The 18,978-nt window shown below is 40.8% G+C and overlaps 2 protein-coding genes across 5 annotated transcripts in view; one reads left to right on the top strand and one right to left on the bottom strand.

Moving 5' to 3' along the window:
- Positions 1-1,545: 1,545 nt before the first annotated feature.
- Positions 1,546-3,747, top strand: LOC111948663 (LRRN4 C-terminal-like protein). Its single transcript, XM_023962678.1, has 2 exons — positions 1,546-2,122; positions 2,628-3,747. The coding sequence occupies exon 2, from the start codon at positions 2,652-2,654 to the stop codon at positions 3,342-3,344; it is 693 nt and encodes a 230-aa protein (XP_023818446.1). The 5' UTR covers positions 1,546-2,122; positions 2,628-2,651; the 3' UTR covers positions 3,345-3,747.
- Positions 3,748-12,264: 8,517 nt separating this feature from the next.
- Positions 12,265-18,978, bottom strand: part of klhl13 (kelch like family member 13) — a 31,308-nt gene continuing 24,594 nt past the window's right edge. For 3 of the 4 annotated variants that reach the window (XM_004076340.3, XM_020708907.2, XM_011483437.3), the window contains one exon: positions 12,825-13,312. In XM_004076340.3, the coding sequence (XP_004076388.1) occupies positions 12,825-13,312 (488 nt within the window). Of the gene's footprint in view, positions 13,313-18,978 lie in introns of all 4 variants that reach the window. The other variant, XM_020708906.1, reaches the window with a different exon arrangement.

The following is an 18,978-nucleotide window of genomic DNA, read 5'->3' as shown; positions in this document are numbered from 1 at the left end:
TAATTTCTTTTTTAATAAGACCATGTTTTTGATTTCTGTTTAAATTTGAGAAGGAAAAAAAGGTATAACGCCTACTTTTATACAATTATAGAGTTATAGGCAAAAGTTGTCAAATTCTTATATAACGAAAGAAAGAGATAATGGCATTAGACTGGTATCACTTTGTCAAAAGAACATCTAGTTCTGCCAAAACGACTTTACAGATAGAGTTTAGTCATATAAACAAAAAAATGTGTTCCATTTCTAAGCAGTAAATTGGTCTCATGACAGTGCTGTGGAAGAACCGACACTCAAGAAGCACAGCAAGTTCTTCTACCAAACATCTCCTAACAGTCAATTTGTTTGAATTTTCCTCACTTCCAGATAACTTTCGTGCTCATATTGTCCACGTCTTTAAATTTCTGAAATGAAAGGATCACAGGATTTAATGCTTCGCTGGGGGATTTTATTGTGGGGAAACCCACGTTTGACTCACTCCACATGCTGACGCCATCATGAATAGAAGGTTAGAGCAAAGACAAAATGCAGCCTGGGTACAGAAAGAATGACAGTGGAAGGATATAGAACCACACACTAACACAATGCAGATTAGATTATAAATGGACCCACACGCATCCGGGATGCAAATATATGCGTTCTTTTTCACAACACACCCACAATGTTTTGTGCGCCTCAAGCAAAACAGTAGCTCTGTTCAGTTATATTAAACATATATTTACTCATGAATTGGATTTTGTTCATCCTTCATGGGGGGGGGGGGGGGGGGTTCTAATATAAATATGATTTTACATTATTTAATTACCAGGACATTTAGATTTTTTTCAAATAATTCATCAAAATGTAAAACTTTTTTTTTGACACATCAATAAATCTAAGAAAAAAAAGCTCTGTATATTACATAGCCCACAGCATTACACTCCCACCGCCATGTTCCACTGGAAGACCTGCAGTTGGACTTAACTTTTCTCCTTGCATACAAAACAAATGTTTAAAATGTCTAATTTTAGCAACAACGAAAAAATTAAACTAAATAAAAAAATCCAAAGAGAACACCAGTATTGAAAAAGCCTCTTTTTGAACAAGTTTTTATCGAGCAGATCTATTTACACTGGACATGAAGGGAGTAAAACATCGCATTTTTGTTCCAACTTTAGCATCCTTCACACTACACCTGCAGTAGTGAGCCTACAGCTAAATGGAACCCGACAATCTGCAAAACTCACATTTCTACAAATAAACAAACTGGCTAATCTCACTTTTCATCTGACTTGTTGCCATTTCCTTGACTTTGACCTCTTTGACCTTTTCATTCATGCAAAATTCAATTTTTCTGAAACAGAAATAACTAGAAAATGTATTTTACGATTTACTTTTAAGATTAGCCACCGTTATTTTCTGAAATTTACCTATTTTTTAACATTTCTTACAATATCAGTTTTGTTTCTGAATATATGTAAAGTCAAAATTGCAACCATGAGTTTGTCAGCAGTTTGCATTTTTTTTATCTAAAAATATTCTAAATTGGTATTTGCTTGCTGATGTTTTAAAACAAACCATTTACCTAAAATAAAATAATTGTAACTTTTCTTTTGTTGATTTTTTTGGAACACAAAGTTTCTCTGAAGGCAATGACATGTAAATTCCGTCTCATTTTGGGCCTTCCAGTCAACAAATTTACTATATTTAGGTTGGAATGAGTCAGATGGGTCACCTCTCACCCAAATAATGAGTGTAAATGAATCACTGAGCTGTTCAAGTTTCCCTAACCCAACAAAGGAAGAGCAAGTGCTTATTAACAAGTGAGACACGCGCTGAATAATGTGTCCGCTGTGAGAGGCAGCACCCGGAATCCATGTGGTTCACTTCGTCAAGGTTAAATAACGCTGGTCTGACTAACGGCAGACGCTCAGGCTGGTTTTTTTTCCTGCACAGCCATTCAGTCATGGACACATTGCAAAAGCATTAAGTGAGTAGAGAGGTGGAGCTGCTGCAGATGGTGTGGGAGGGAAAGGAGGAGGAGTAGAACCGTATAAATGGGGGAGAAAGACCGGAATAAGGCAAAAGCAAAGAAAACACAAAGATAAGAACTTACGGATAAAAAAGAAAAAAACTTTCGCAACAGGTAAGTCAGAGTTGTTGATTTTTTTAATGTTTACTTGAGTTTAAGTTGGAGAATGTGAGAGAACCAGTGAGTGGAAAATAATACAAGTAAACTGATATTTGGGGGCAGCTCTGGTTCAGTTTACAGAGAGAGTAAAGAAGCTCCAGCGCAGGGAGATTTTTCTGAATGGGCTTCTTTGTCCTCTCTGATCAGCACGTATTTTAGTCACATTTGGATGGATAGGAATGAGGTATTTTGCTAGTAACCACATCCAGCCGAGCATGCAGGATTCTGCAGAGATTTGAGCTTTCAGCTCCACCAGGAATACAGGGAGTGACAAACTTCCAAACTTAAAAAAATACATATTTCTGAGGGATTGATTCATCAAGAGTGTTCATTTTCTTTTTTACATATAACAACTGAAGAGTCAGCAGAGAATAACAATACAGAAAGTCTTTCTTTTGGTAGAAACCAGTGCCAGTGTCTTAACTGTTATTTCTTATCATAAAACCTTTTTTTTTTCCAGCCAACTGTTGGAATTTACCCTCTGATGAACTCCAGGACAACATCTGCCATGAGAAATCTGTGCTTCCTTGTCATAATCTCCGGCCTGCTTCCCCTCAGAGGATCCAGTCCTCTGCCTACAATGTCTGGAGTCCCAGAGGATCACTCCAGGTTGATCACAGAGGATTATAACAACTTGGAGGAGGAAACTTCTGCACCCGCGTCCACACATGGCCGTTCCTCACAGCTGTGCGACTACAATCCGTGTCGTGAAGATCAAATCTCCTGTGAGGAGCTCAGGTCAACCGGCTGCTTGTGCCCGTGGTTCACGGAGGAGGATGAGGTTCCAGAAGCGCCCACCCTCAAAACAGTGTCCTGGAACGGCTCAGAGGTGGTGGTTCGGTGGTGTGCCCCCAACTCCCACGTCAAAGCCTACGTAGTGACAGTTGGAGGACAGGAGAAGCAGGAACTGGGATGGGACAAGCGGAGCAGCGCGGTGGACGGGATAAGGCGTAAAGCAGAAGTCTGTGTGGTGGCCAGGAATGATGCTGGAGACAGTCAGGGGTCCTGCATGGTGTACCAGCCTACGGACAGCAGCCTGCTTCTGACGGCGGGGCTCATTGGCGGGGGACTGGGCTTCCTGCTGCTCCTCCTGCTGGCCGTCCTGCTGTGGAGGAGCAGGAGACAAAAGAGACAGGAGGCCCACGTTTCCATGAGGAACACAGACGGCAGACACTGAACTCCAGCATATTGAAATAATGAGGCCCCACAGGAGCCACAGGCCCTCTGCGCTTTGTGCTAACCTGTTATTTTTCAATTACTGGTGCAGTAGCCAGTAATTTAGTAGTTTAAGACTTTCCATAATCTGAACTTCTGAACATTCTATTAATAAAACAGTTGACAGAAAATGAAAAGTCGACGAAAACCCAGTGGTATGTAGTTGATCCCAGATTTATGTTTTTAACTCTGTCATCGTCTTTAAGCACAATTTTTTATAAAAGTATTTATTTTATTGTTATGAAAACATCGATTTCTCATGATATGACTACTTCAATATTTCTTTTAAATTTCTCTGTGAGAGTTGCATCATGTACAGTAAAGTGATGGATTGTAAAATCATGAAATGAGTTTTTGTTTTGGAACAAATATGCTGTTACACATTCTCACCAATTAAGGGAGAAAAAATATAAAGAAAATTTAAAAAAAAGTTAATTGTGTTTGTCTGATTTCCATTACTAGAAGCAGCAAACCAGTTTCCAGTCCTCTTCCTCCAGCTGTCACAATAGAAATCTGACCAGATGTGGATCTGTGTTGGTCCAAGCAAACTTTTCCATTTTTAGTTTAAAATTTCCAGCCATGATAAGGAGTCTCATATTTAAATCATATTTGAGCCTCCATCTGAAGGTCCTGCAGTCATGTTTTAAGTCCTGCCGTCACCGTCAGATACGTGGGAACTCTGGAAGAGCTGCCTTTTCATCTGTCTTTTTAGCTAACTTAGTTGCTGTGGAAATACCTTTATTGTTATTTTGTACATAATTCTATTTCTGCCATTTTAAATATATTCTATGGTTTGTTTATTGGACTACAAGCCTGAAATAAATCTAATCTGTACCAACTTTCCATTTCAACAAAACAAAAATCTAGACTCTAAACAAGAAAACACTCAGAGTAACTTAACTTTAATGTAACACTGATGAGCATTTCACAGAGAATATCAAGAAATCTACAACAGAAATAACCCTTAAAAAAACCATTTTATGTAAAGTCATCCTTTACTTGGCAAGTAAGCCATTTAGCTCCTTTTACACACTTTAATCGGTCATTTTCTGGTAAAAACAAAACTTTTTTTTGAATTAAAATCTTAATTTGGTTTCCTAAAAGAATCTGGAGTACAGTATTTTTGGGGAAAAACGCTTTATTTTGCCGTGTTCACTGGGATTTTAATTAGAAAAATAATAATAATATTAAAATAAAAGAGAGAGAGGAAGAACTTTATTTTTGAACTTTTAAAGAAAAACAGACCGTAAAACAAGAATTAAACTTTAGGCTGGAGCAATCATGATGGGAAGGTGACCACATGTTTTTGTTTGGTTTCCCATATTTTCTCACAGAATTTTTAAATGTTCAGATGTACTTTTAAGATTTGGAAAAGTCAGTAGAGAAACAGATTTATAACTAAACCATATTTGATGGACTTCTGGCACACAGGCTCTTAAATCAGCAGCACATCATTGGCTGATGCTGCTCCCTGTCTGGGCATTTGGTGCTCAGGAGAGCCATTAGGAGAATTGACCCTCTAGGGTTTTTGCATTTATGGAAAAATATGTTTTTCCAGTGTTTGACCTATACTTCAAGCCCTCTGGCAGGGTGAGAGGTCAGCTGTAGCCTTTTGATGTTGGTAAGAACTAAAGTCATCAGGGAGAAAAACATGAAATATGAAGAATGCAAGTAGGAACAAGTCTCTGCTTTTTGTTTTTCCACCATTTCAGTGAAAGAAAAGCAGCCAGCAGTGCAGATGAGTGTCAGATGCATGATGGGGCTGCTGGTTGCACTCAGCAGCAGGGATGCATGGCAAACAAAGAGTTATTTCTTTCTTCTCATGTCCAGGTAGCTTGCACGTACTGCTGTGAGTCAGCTCAACACTCTGCCTTTATGTACCTGAGCCCATGTCTGCCATGCTTTGTTTAGGATTTTATCCACAAGTATTGATTTGCTAAATGCAAACGGGCGGAAGAAAAATGACTCAGAATTGGCCATGAGAAAATGTTCTGTGGCTTTGGAACATTTTGGAAGGGGAGTGGCGTATTTTTATATATAAAAAAAAAAGGTATTCGAGTAATCCAGGACTATTTCTCACAATCTTTCCTCATCAGCTTCGTTGCAGCCAGTCTTGATGAGGTTATGTTTTCCTTTCTGGCTTTCGGCTCATTAAGGTCTTGCTTTTATCGCCCTCTGTCGGTCGTGAGCGACAGAGGAGCTTTCAGCCATAAAGAGTTTGAGGGGATTATCTGGTTTTCCTGTTTCCTGATCCATTTGAGCTCTGTGGCAAAAAGCACCACCAACATGAATATGTTGACTGAAGGACAGGCCACAAAAACATTCCTCTAGAAACCTCAGTTTGATCACACAGTCCATGATTGAACTCATTTGGATTACTTTAGTATTCTTTTTTCCAATTACAAACGCATCATTCAACAGTCTTTCGATTCTGTTGAGGGAATATTATGTATTTAATGAAGTAGACTGCCTTAAGAGAAAAGGCATTGTTTATCTAGACTGTATGATGGATTAGGGCATGCTTTAGGATTTTATGACTGTTTTTTTTAAAGACGTGGGAAAATAAATATCTTGTACAAAGCAGTTTTCAAATACAAGAGTGATTTATCAGGAATTTTTATTTATTCCCATGGGGACTGTGTTTTTTGAACAGAAATGAAGCCAAGAGAAACAATTAAAGTGTATTTATTCGAAAAAATATTAATTAAAACCAGCATTTTAATGTTTTAATTTTAAGTATTTCTGTGAGTTTATAGAATGTTTTTTATGTATTTTTAATTCGGGTTAAAGCTTTGCAGGCTTTTTTTTAAGATCTTACCCAGTCTGCCTTTATCATCACTTTAAGGTCCTCAATACAAAGATCTGAAAGTTTTTTACTCCTGAGAATAACTTCTATTTTTAAGGAATGCAATTATTAAAAAAACAAAAAAGTTTTTTTCCCCTCTCGTTTTAAAAGGGAAGTTTATTGACATGTTTTAATTACGATTCCTAAATATGTATAGATCTATTCAGCTGTATTTAATGCAACATCCGTGACCAGGAATTTCTTAATATAAAATCTATAAATTCCAGTTTAAATGACTTATTGTTGGTAATAATTACATTTTCAGTTAATCTTCTCCCTTATTTTCTTAATTTGGACTTCCAGGCAGAAACTGTTTTTGAATTCATTGTTTGCATACACTAGGAAACTGAATTCTTAACTTAATCTGTGTAAAGATAATATCTACTGTTGAATTTTGCTGGGATTGAACTTTTATTGAAGCAATGTGTTTGGTCTGATTGTAATGCAATGAGTCCAAGCTAATTAGGAATAGAAAGGTATTTAAATTTGGCACTGGAATTGATTATTTCTCTAAATAAATGATTAATTATGGTGATCTTCCAGTAGGGTCCTCTAATGGCCCCTCTCGGTGCCAGGCAGGGCTTTGACCGGGTAGAAAAAATGTTCAAAGTAGGTCAGACGTCCATTAGTGGCCATTAATGCAACTACTGCACAGGGGAAGCGCACATGCTGACATCACTTCAATCTAAGCCAGCGTTCCGCTTCTTTAGCATTTTAAGGTGAAAAACAAATAAGGAGAAAAGGTGCCAATCATTAAAACCTTCCTCACCGAGGGAGGAAGAGGACGGGCTGCTTGTTCCAGGTGGCTCACAGTGGAGGAACTGTGGGTCGTGTGGTGCGATGACCCTCAGCGGTGAAACACTCCACTTAGGTGGGTGGGGGGCTTTATAAACATTTCTCTTTGCACACATCCCCGTCTCATCCTGTTTACTACTGCCTCACTCAACAAGCTTGTAAATAAAAAGAAGTGCAGGGCTGAGGTTACAGACCTGACGGATAATTAGGTTTTATGTAAATGAAGCGAAGCCTCTTAAAGGATGGGGGATTTCTAGACAAATCATAAATGAAAAACAAAACAAAAAGTAACTTTATTTTCAGCAACTACAGACTAGTTTAGAACAGTTTGTTTCCACATAAACCACTAGAGGTCATTCTTGCAAAGAACACAGTGGAGTCGAGCAGCCTCCAGCATTCATCTCATATCTGTACCAGTGGAAGTTAGCAGCTCAAACAAAGATGATCAACAGTATGGAGAAGTAAACAGCTCAGCTGTATTTAACAAGTTTGACAAGATTCTACAGGTCAATTGTTGCTTCAGTAAAAATAAAGTAAAATGAAAAAAATCATCTAAATTCTCCAGAACTGCTCCACAAGCGCACTTCATGAAGGAAAGCAGGAGAAAAATTATCACTGCTCCCCATCCACTTCTCTGGTTGAGGAGCTTGAGTAACCATGGCAACCTGGCATGACACAGGACAGAGCTGAAACTGAGCTGAGCTTGGAGAGGAAGCTTATAAATCAGTTTGGCGTCAGCGCCACTGTCACTCTCACTCAAACTGGAGCTCTCGCTTCATTCTTCACATTTCTTCTCAGAACAACAAACAAATCCACTCAGTGGTGGATCTAAAAGTGAGAGGAAAGTAAGAGAACTGCTTTTTTTATTTGTGGACATAGTTAGGCTATTAGTTAAAGCACAGTTATGATTCACTTTATTTATAGATTACATGATACTGATGAGCAAATGTAAACTGGTAACAAATGTAACTGAAAGATTGATTTGTGCTAAAAATTATTTTTAAGAAAAATTGTAGGCATTTAATTATCTTAAAATAACCTTTTTGGCATCAGAAATGACATGACCAAAGTCATTTCTGATGGCTTTTTTTAATTAAAAAAATGCATCAAAATATCTTTTACACATTCATTTCTCACGGAGAACTGAACATGAACCCCCCAAAAATGCTCCCACAGATCAATTTGTGGACACACATTTGCATTTTGTTGCTACTAATTAGTATTTTGAAGCCACAAATTGTAGAAACTTGCCTTATCCGGGAACCAATCAATAGTAGGAATTGAAGATACTAAAATACTAATTTGCCTCCACAAAATATAAATTTGAGGGAACAATTTACTATTTTTTGAATGTCATGTCCAGGGCTACAAAAAATACTTTCCTTTTAATGATTTTCTCAAAAATTCCTCAATGTTTTTATTGTCAGGTATTCCGTTCATTTCCCTGTGATCTTCCAGAGGACAAAGGGGGTCATGATAATTGATGAATGGATATTTCACTGCGCTACATTGGAATGATTCATGCTTCTCATTTTGGAGCATTTTTATCAATTTAATTTTAAATTCGCTGCAGCATTACAATTTCCTGTAATGATGAGAAAACTTAAAAAAACAATTTCAGTGCACAACCGCAGGCTTTGGAAGGTCTTTATTTAAAAAACAAAATAAAACCATGAATACATTTGTGCTCCTGGTATAAAATACCAGCATATCTTTTTCAGTTATTCAGCATTTGTCTTATTATTTTGTTTCCACTAAATAACTTTTGTTTAAAAGTAACGTTTCTCTTAAGTGGATCTTAATTCAAGTCTTCTTTAGAACTGTCATTGCAGCACTTTTCCTTTAAATGCATCATAATGTTTAATGATTAATAGCATTTCAGATCAGGTCTTTCAGGTGTGTGCTTTGACCTGCTTTCACTCCAACTCTTCCTTCACGTTATTGAATCAAAGCCGCTGGCTGCGGGTCAAAGCCAGCTGTTCTGCCGACCTGTTCTCTTAGCGAGTTTGCAGACGTTTCCAGCGAGTCCAGCTTCCGAGCGGTCAGATGAATTTCTAGAAATAAAAAACCTAACGGGGATGAAAAGCTGTATTTAACCCTATAAGGTCAAGCCGTGTTCCCAGAGCAGCTGATTCGCTCCAATCCTGCACCCCCCCACTAACATCTTCAAGTGAGGAGGCTCTTTCCTTGAGGCTAATCTGCAGTACATGGATGAATTCAAAATCAACTCTCCATAATGTGTTTTAGCAGCCTGACAGGATTTCTTCTCGGCTGGAGGCCCCTCAGTGTACAGACTGCATTGCTCTCCTCATACTTTCTTTCAATTGATATTCTTTCCTCTTCTCCCTTTCCTTGTCAGGGAGGCATTGAAGCATATCCCATCATGCATTGAATTGAAGGCAGATATACACCTTTGACAGCCTTCCTGTCTGTAAAGTCTGCCATGCACTTTGAACAGGGGAGGAAACTTTCATGAAAAAGGTGGAAGAAACTCCAGCTGCGCCCAAACAAAAAAAAAGTTCTAAAACTGAAAGTCGGCTCATCTTTATCAACATCGGTTGGAACAGTTTGACAACTTCGAACTGGGAACTAATTAATCACAAGATGCAGTCTAGCATGCGTCCTGTTTTTAGGCCAAAAGGAAGATAATTATGGATCCACAGTAGAAATCTGCACACAGAGCATGCCTAAATGAAAGATGCAACGCATTGATCTGTCACCTAAAAACTAGGACTGGTGAATAACCAGATGTTGAACAAAACAAATCCCAATTAGATCTCCCCTCTCCCACATCTGGCATGGCAGGAAAAAGCTGTGAAGCAGGAGACGAATCAGGGCAGATTATTCAGGACACAGCCATGGGGGATTGTTAGCTCACAAGGGCAGCCAGGAGCTGACCTCGTCTGAATATTCATGGCAAAAGGTGAGAAGAGATGCAGGGATTTTTTTTTTCCTTTCTATTTAGTCAGATAACATAAACCTGTCTGTGTTTCCGCACTAAAATAACTGTATCTAGTGTAAAAACATCAGGATGTGTTGGCCGTCTGCCAGACAGGAAGGATCAATATCTGTGGAGCTGGAGGACAGCAGTGATGCTGCGCAGACCGTTTCATCATGATGGAGAGTGCACGTTGGAACTTTAGTTACAGTTCCAGCCTCCAGCTCCTCACTGCTGACAGAGACGCTTGCTGACTGACAATGGCGTCAGTGTTCTGCGTGTGTAAACATATCCAGCAGCCTGAAGAAACTGGGTCACTTCCTGGATGCGATGAGCTGAGAGGAGTTGTCGTCTGGAGACCCACCTCGACGCTAAAACGTGTCAGCAGTCGGGCCGTAATCCACCCTCCTATCTGCAACACCAATCGCGGCAATATAAGGAACTCAGGTTGTGAAGCTGGAAGGGGGGGTAAAGGTGAGGGGCGGGGCTTGAATTTCTTTTTGCTCCAGTTCTCCGTGCCTTTAGGGGTCTGGGGTGCTACTGTTCATGAATATCTAAAGGTTGCACACTTTTGACACCGACCCTTCACAATAATCAAGATGGAATCCTGGCACATAAAGCATAAGGCAAGAGTTGAACCTTTGCTCTGAAACCTTATGTGAAATCTTACCCCCCCCCCCCCCCCCCCCCCCAAAAAAAAAGGAAAATCTGGCTTTTTTTTATTCACAAGATCCAAAATAGGTTAGACTCTCCATGAAAGCTGATTAAACCCTTTTATTTCAATATGTTTTTCTCAACAAAGTAGATAATGGAGTATGACTACAGCCCAGCAGGTGAAGCAGCTCAATCCAAGCAGATTCAGGAGACATTAGGTCACTGCAGCTTAACAAGGTTCTCTGAGACACACACAAAAAAAAAGAAATGAACTCAACTACTTTATTATTCACTTGAATTGTGCCAAAGCAGATGGTATAATCATCTTGTTTTGTCCCCATTCTGGTCCGTCCACATGCAGAAAATCTTTGTTTTCCTCGTCTGAGTGGCAGAAAAAAAAATATACGGCTGGATAGCTCCAATATTGCTCGCCAGAGAGTGTAAACAAAGGGATGATGGGAAGTCAGGGCAGGCTTACTCCACCCCAACAATCTCCCCCATAACTCAGAGGTGAATTTCTAATAAACTACTAGAAAATGACACAGGGTTTTGGATTTAGCCTAAAAACTGCATCATCATGATTACGGTCCTCTAAATCAAAAGATGATCGGACACAAAAACCAAAGAAAAAAACTAAAATGTCTCTTTTAATCAGAATATTTCCTAATCCTGTCAAAAAGGTAAACTCTTCAAAAGCTAGTCAACAAATTAAGCTGAATTACCCCCCCCCCCCCCAATCTTTTGTGGCAATCATAGAATTTGGTGACTAGAGACGAAAACTTTCTTTGAAAGATGAATAGCAATGGGGGTGGGGTGGGGGTGGGGGGTGTCGAGACAAGACAAGTCTAATAAAAAAAACGAACAATACTGATAAAAATAAAAAAGCATTATGCAAACTAGTCTTCAGGAACACAGAAACCAGCGTTTGAAGTCTAAAAATCAAACCCTGCTGCAACAGCTCATTAACCGGCTACAATAGGAATATAATGAGGATTTACATCTTCAGCCTGATCTCACCTGATGGTTACAAACCTTTCATGTCTGGTTACTGAGAAGGAGAGACGCCTCTGACGCCATATGCTGCATGTAAAGGCTTTCATCATCGCCGGTGGGCAGACTGTGGGCGATGTCGCCGTCTGCCAAGAGGACGGGAGGAAAGGCGACTGCGGCGGACGGACCTGCAGCAAGCCGGCGTCAACGCAGAGAAGTTCCTTGTGCCGCCGGTTCCCCGCGGCTGGCATCAGCACTCAGAACTGAGCTTTGACCAAAGACATAGATTTTGTTTTAAATAAATGGTTAATGTTGGTGCTTATTGAACGCTGCATTGTTTGTAACAGTTAAACAAACTTGCTTACACGGATTGATTTAGACTCACCTCCACAGCTCATTCATTACAGAGATGCTTCACAAACACAGGTCAAGGAAGCAGACCTCAGTCTCACTGCTGATTAATGAGCACGCATCGGGAACTTTGGTCAGGAGCGTTCGCTGGGATCAACGGCGGCTGGAATCCAATTATCTGGAAGACGGTTTGGCAAAACCAAACCAAGCTGGTGCAAACGTGGGAAGCTGCAGGAAAACTTGTCACAAATTCAACAGATGCAGACTTCAAGCTTCATTGATTCTCTCACTCAATGATGACATTTTGAATTAATTTCAAAACCATGTTTATTAAATTTAGAAAACATTTTGTTAACAGCTTCATAGCAACGCTGAAACTGTGAGAGACGCAGACGGGGCCTGGGCCAACCCCTGAGTTAAAAACCATCCATTTCAGAGCTCATCCGTTCTCCTGGCTGCTCTCTTAGATCACCTGCATTAACCTGGCATAGACTAGAAGTAGGTCAGACGGTAGTCAGCGTCTCAAGGTAGATCACCGAGGAAACGAGACATAAGAAAACCTCAAAGACATCAGGTAGAAAAGTTGATTTGCAAAGTTTCAAGTCAAGGTATATTCTGTCAAAAGGGAGCAACAGTAAAGTGTAATTAGGTTGCCAAACCGCGTTATGATGTCGGTTTATTCAGTCAGGAAGGAGTTTCTGCACAGCTGCAATGGACGTGGACCTCAGGATTCTCGTGGATGCAGTACAGGTACAGGTCTCCAAAGAGCAAGTGCAAACGACGTCCCATCAGGTGTGTTGGTAGAGCAGGTTCTAGGGAGGGGTATAGGCAAAACAGGAGGACCCTCGCCCCCCCCACTTCTTTACTCATCAAGGTGCAGAGAGGGGGGATTCTCTAGAGGGCGAGCCCGACATGTCCTCAGGGGGGAAAACTGTCAGCGTGCAGGCCCGAATCCCACCGAGCGACTCGGGCAAGTCAAACACTTTTTGCCATTCGTCTTTCTCCGGGTCGTATTTCTGAACTATTTCTACCATGCAGCGATTATTCCACGAGTAGCCGCCCACCACGTAGATCTTGTTTTCGAACACGGCCACTCCCACGTCGCTCTGCCCTCGCAGCATGGCGGCGATGGGCGTCCACAAGTCCAGCGCCGGCGAGTAGTACTCGCAGCTGAGCACGTCGTCGTAGTCGCTGGTGCCGCGGAAATGATTGCCCCCGATCACGTAAAGCCGGTCGCCCACCGTGCACATGCAGTGCAGGCCCCGCACCGTCGTCATGGGGGCTTTCTGAGTCCATTTGTCCGCATCTGGGTCAAAGCACATAAGCTCCTTCTGAAAGGTGTCATGAGTGATTCCTCCTGCAGAGATGGGGTGGGACAGGAAAATGTATTAATAAAACCCCAAAACACTTCACGTCAATCACATCAGTCATTTCCTTTTAAGTAGGGCAGCATGGCAGCAGCCATAACCCTGGAATAATCTGACAAGAGGAAAAATACGAGGGTTTCATACATTAACGACTAATCTTTTCCTGATCCTCGTTTCAAACCACATCAAACATGAGAACACAGATTAAAACACTAATTAAAGAAACCAGAGTCGCATCATTAGTTGTTTGGACTCCCCCCTGTGGTGTGATATTGTGTTGATTCTGCGCCGTCAGTACAAAGCGGAACACAATTACAAAGCCCCCGTTAACATATGCACAAACAGACTGTAGACACCGGGACACAAAAGCTGGGCAAAAACTGGGAGGAAAGAGGGGGGGAAAACAGGACATGTCTACAGGGAAAGCTTAAAATAAAGAGGAACACAATCCCAGCATGCAATTGGACGGCAGCCAGCCCCCCCACCCCAGGCAAAGTGACTGGGAGCAAATGTAGTGAAGATTTGCAGCGCATGCCTATTTACAGGCAGGATCCCTCCATTGCTGCTGCCCCTAGATTTGGGTGCATGTTCATTGTTGGAGCCTGCCATCTGTACCGTCACATCTGTACCGTCACATCTGTCCTGGAGCTGATCAAACTCAGAGACGGCCTGATTATAAACCAGTTCAGAGCAAGTCCTAAAACTAGAGTTAAAAAAGCAAAACGGCTTTGTAATGCCTCCCAGGAGGCCCCACTGATACACTGACTCGGCTCAAGGGCTTTAACCCGCCTCTGAAATAAAGATGTCTGATCAGCATCCCAGTAATACAACACGCAATCAGAGCGAGAATTGGAAAAAAAAAAAAAAAAGGATCATGTGATGCATCCGGTGACATCACGGCAAGATAAATTTTTGGTTTTATTTGATTCCACACGCTAATGTGTAATGAGCTGCAGTTGGCCTGTACGACCGGAGACCCGGTTAAATTAGTGTTGGCCCACATGGGACCTGAAAAGATGAAAAACCGACACTCGGGTTAGAGGTAAACAGGAGCTCAGCAGTTTCTAACAAATGCCCCATAATTAAGAGTTGATATTCTGTGAACACGTCGTCCCATTAAGGATCAGCAGTCGTGCCTGATGTTACGACCACAGAGTATTGATCCCTTATACTAGGGGAGCATACAGGCCATCATGAACATCACAGCAGTTCAGTATAAATGATGAATTCACACCTTTTAGAGCGCGAAAGAAAAAAATAAACTTTCCTGCAGACCGTTTTCACATAAACACCAAAGGATGTCTGGAGGATTTGGTCTCTCTGGTGCAAACTCACACATGCATAAACGCAGCAGCGATTCTATGTGCAAAAATTGTTATCTTTATGCAGGAATTGGCAAGAAAGCTTCCTCCCTCATGTTTTTTTTTTTTGGTTAAATAAAGTGGCAAAATCCACAGAGCAGTTTTTTGAAACGTGGAGAAAACCCCACGAAGAAGCAAACAAGCCTAAATATGAAGCGTCTGGATCTCAATCACCTCATCTAATAAAGGATGTTAGGGTTACAGAGCACAAACTAAAACCTGACACTCAAATATCTTCTAGAAGAGTTCAACTCTGTCCTAAGGGGTTAAGGTGTGATGACGCTACTTTGATGTCATTTATCCATAAACTAAAAGGCTTTTTAAAAGCGCTCTTTCCATTAGGTACAGCTGCTGTTATCCTTCACAAAGATGTTTGAGGGCACTATTCAGAAAAAATAAAGCTCCGATCCAACAACTTGACCAAAATACACCATCAGCAGTTGGACTGGTGTTCTCTTTGTCGGTCCCCATATTAAACGTATATACGACTTTCTCAACTTACAACGGAAATTTTCCTATTGAAATGTGGAAGACAGATATCCAGATCACTTGAACCCAATTCAAATCAAGAAACACACCCATAGCGTCATGGAGGCTGCTTAAATTGGTCCCAGTTGCCTCTTAGTTAGAGGTAGAAAAGATCTTGAACTGGCATAAGTCTATCAAAAATTCGACTGTTCCCTGGGAGGAAACGTAATAGTTTGTGTAACCAAAGGGTGGCTCCGAGAGCCGTGTGTGTCTGCATGTTTTCCAGAGATCCGGGACCGACTAACGGCTGATAACCTGGAACAGGTGTGTCCAGCCAATTAGAACATTCCAGAGCAGGGAAACAAGCAGAGATTGGAGTCGTTCAATCACTACAGAGAATTATGGATCAGTGTTCTGTGTACAAGTGGAATGGAAGCATTAGGGGATATTACCAACACTCTGTGCAGGGGGTTCATAACGTTATACCTTTCTTTCTAAAATTCTTCTAGACTTTCTATACTTTTCTTTGTCTAAAACCTTATTCTTTAACATTTTGCAGCAAAGATTTAAGAATTTTAAGTTTGGTCTTTGGTCAAAGGTCTATGTCCACATTTTTAAAAGCCTCATTTCCTGTGAATGAACTTTTAACGGCTTGACAAAACATTCAGTCGTCTGTCCTAAAGCAGAGAAATGTCCTTGAGAAGTCCAGGCAGAGTAAGAGCTCAAACCCAATCCAGCAAACATGAAGAGACCTGGAAACGGCTGCCAAGCGACAGCTCTCACCTCAACTGCTAGAGCTCAAGCGGATCAGCACGGAGGAGCGGGTCCACCCTTCCGGCCCAGGTGTGCGAGGCTTGTCATGTCACGTCTCGCCAAAAGGACAGGAGGCTGCAACAGCTGCCAAAGGTAATTCAGCCAGCAAAGCTCGCAAAAAAAAAATCCTATTTCGTGGGTTCAGGGTGAAAGCAATCTAATCCTGATGGACAAATTAGAGTGAAGGGCTCAAAAGTTTCCTAAAAAGCTTTAAATAAAGTTCAGACTGCGGGTCTTTATCTCTGTGGCACTGCGCTGGTTTAGCGCTCGTGTCTGATCTCTGACACAACACTTCAGCTGTGATGGTCTGCTAGCTGAGTACATTTGTCAGGTTCATCCAGCTGACAGAATACCTTCAGGCAGCAAAGCCGTGCAGCCGCAGAAAGTGACCTAATGTGCTGTGACAGAGGCGCTCTCCAGCATGGGTCACCTTGCACAGCGAGACTGTAACCCCTGGGACTCGCAGTGCTCCAATGAACCCCTTGCAGCAACAAAGCTCCTCTGATGAGAAGTGACCGCCTACCTGCATAATAATCTTTAAACTCTTCTCTGAGCTCTGACATTTCGATCACTGACGGCCGCATGCATTAATCTAAAGCGGTAACAGATCGTTTATCTACAGACTGTGCATTTTTAGACTGCACATGTGCAGCGTAAAAAAAAAAATAAAAAAAAATTAAACGTACCAAGCTTTTGACCTGGATCACCGACGCGTAATAAGCCATCCTCAGCAGAAATGCAAATATAAAAAGAGAGCAGTAAAACCAAGAACTGCACACCTCAGCCTGAAGATAAAATAACAGCTGGCAGATTAACTCGGCTCGTGACTATAGTCAACTTCTTCAATTCTGCCATTTCTTGAAGCTTTTCTTTTCGTAATTAACTGCATCTATGCAGTTTTTTCTCATCACAAGCAATAATAATTTACAGAATTTCGTCATATATCAGGGTTAAGTACTTGAAGTGGAAACCCAGTGAACACATTGGTTCAAAGGACAATATGAAAATAAACCCAAACAGCAAAAAGCTTAAGCATGAGTTGAAATAAAAAGCCCTTTTCTTATACGTTTATAAAATCCAGATGTAAACAAACCAGGGTGTAATCTGCTTTACAGCAATAATGGAGAGAAGCCACAGCAGGCTGATTTTAGGGAAAAAAAACCTTGTGTCTCAGATTAAAAATGATTATCAAACAGCTTATTTCAACTTTTCCCCTTTTACAATTAAAATGTAACAGATTAGTCAAGAACACAAATATATAAATGTTATCAACTGTATAGGTAATCATGCAATTAATAAATAAAAGGGAAGTTTAAACAACATTTTTTTGAAACTATGTTTTGGGATGTGCTTCAATTAGTAGAGTCACTTGGACTATGGTGCATCTTGGCTCCTCTGGAAAAAGGCTGACAACTAAAGCTTTTTATTTTATACTGGGACGAAGAATTAAGGCTCATATCTGAAAGCGCAGAAATGTTGTGAGGTTAAAGTAAGTGATCACATTTTTAAGGTAGCCTTGAGCCTGAACTATGAAGATTTAGGTAAATAAAGTTTTTAAATGTCTGTATTTGTTCTTTTTCAAAGAATTGCACTTCAGTAGTTCAGACAGGATATGAAGGCGTCACTTTGTGTCACTTTGACAGAATTTTCAAGCTTTGAAAACGGGCAGCTTCAATACTTGCATAAAAAATTAAATCTCGGTTGTTTTAAAACAAGGATTGGTCCAAGAACAGAACATTATAGACATCTTAAACTTATTCAACACACTGTTAGAGCAAAGAAACAAACTTTCTGGTTTAATCAAAATAATTCAACTTTTCTTAACCATAGTTAATTTCATAAAATGCATTTAATGAAAACAAAACTTAGAAAATAAGTGTCTGATTTTACAGTTTTAGGGTGTATTCAGACTGGACCCATTTGGTCTGCTTTAAGTGAACCAGAGTTTGTTTCCCTGATAACCCGGAACAAATATTCAGTCTGAATACACCCAAATAAACTCTAATCAGGGACCAGGAACCGCTCTCGGTCTTATCTTTGGAGGTGGTCTCGATTCGTTTCCAATCGGACTGAGCCTTGGTTCGCTTTAAGATTGTTCAGTTTGAATACAGTCCATCCTTGGAGCGGAACAACTGAACCTAAACAGCCACCGCAGCCGACGGAAACCGAGTAGGAATGAAGCAACATTTGAGCTGCAGACAAATATTAAGTTATCAAACAGAAAAAAATGGTTCCAATTTTTTAGAATGTTTATTTTAACACCTCTGAAAAAGCTTCTTGCATGCTTTTCTGTGTCTCGTTACGCAGCACGCGCCCGTGGCGTCACCCCAACAGGTACCTTGTAGTTCCTTCTCTTCTAAATAATGTCATAAAACCTCAACAATGAGACACAGCAACTCATTGACATGTGATCTGATAATTGTAGGGTCATTTAAACAAATTTTAACGTGACACACTGCTTCTCACACCGTTTCCCCGACAATCTATGTGTCCTAAACATTTCCCCGTTGTCCCCTCATCCCTGCAGTTGCTAGCATCCTGTGAGTTAAAGCAAACACAGCACGTCTCCTTTCCAGTAACCGCTTGCAGCATGCCTTCACCGTACCAAAGTAACAAGAAAAGTTTGTTCCTGACGTTCAAAACTGGTAATTGATATATAGAGTTTTAATAAGTGAACTGTCCTGATAAGATCTGTAAAGCGCAGCACAGTTCCTGGCTAATGACTGAAGAGATTTTTGGTCACGTGGTTTAGTTCACAAGCTTTGGTCGGTAACAGAATGGGCCGCTTGATGCCAGTCTGAGTACAGACCAAACAAGCAGGGGCGCAACTACCTCATTTCATAGGGGTATGCGGCCACCTCTGTACCTCTCTGTTCTTCTCCCTCTTAATCATCAGCTAAACATCTCTCCTCATTCTTCTGTTGGCACTGACTTGTCATGTATGTCTGCACTTATTTCCCCAAAATAAGTGAACAGGTGGTCAGCAGAAGTTTAAACTAGAATGAGCATCTAGG

Source organism: Oryzias latipes, chromosome 14 (genome assembly GCF_002234675.1).
Source record: "Oryzias latipes chromosome 14, ASM223467v1".
Classification (NCBI taxonomy): domain Eukaryota; kingdom Metazoa; phylum Chordata; class Actinopteri; order Beloniformes; family Adrianichthyidae; genus Oryzias; species Oryzias latipes.
This window is presented reverse-complemented; position numbering and strand designations above follow the sequence as displayed.

What these genes read in the sequence shown, in the direction of transcription:
- LOC111948663 (XM_023962678.1), top strand. Translation starts at nt 2,652, where the DNA reads ATGAACTCCAGGACAACATCTGCCATGAGAAATCTGTGCTTCCTTGTC.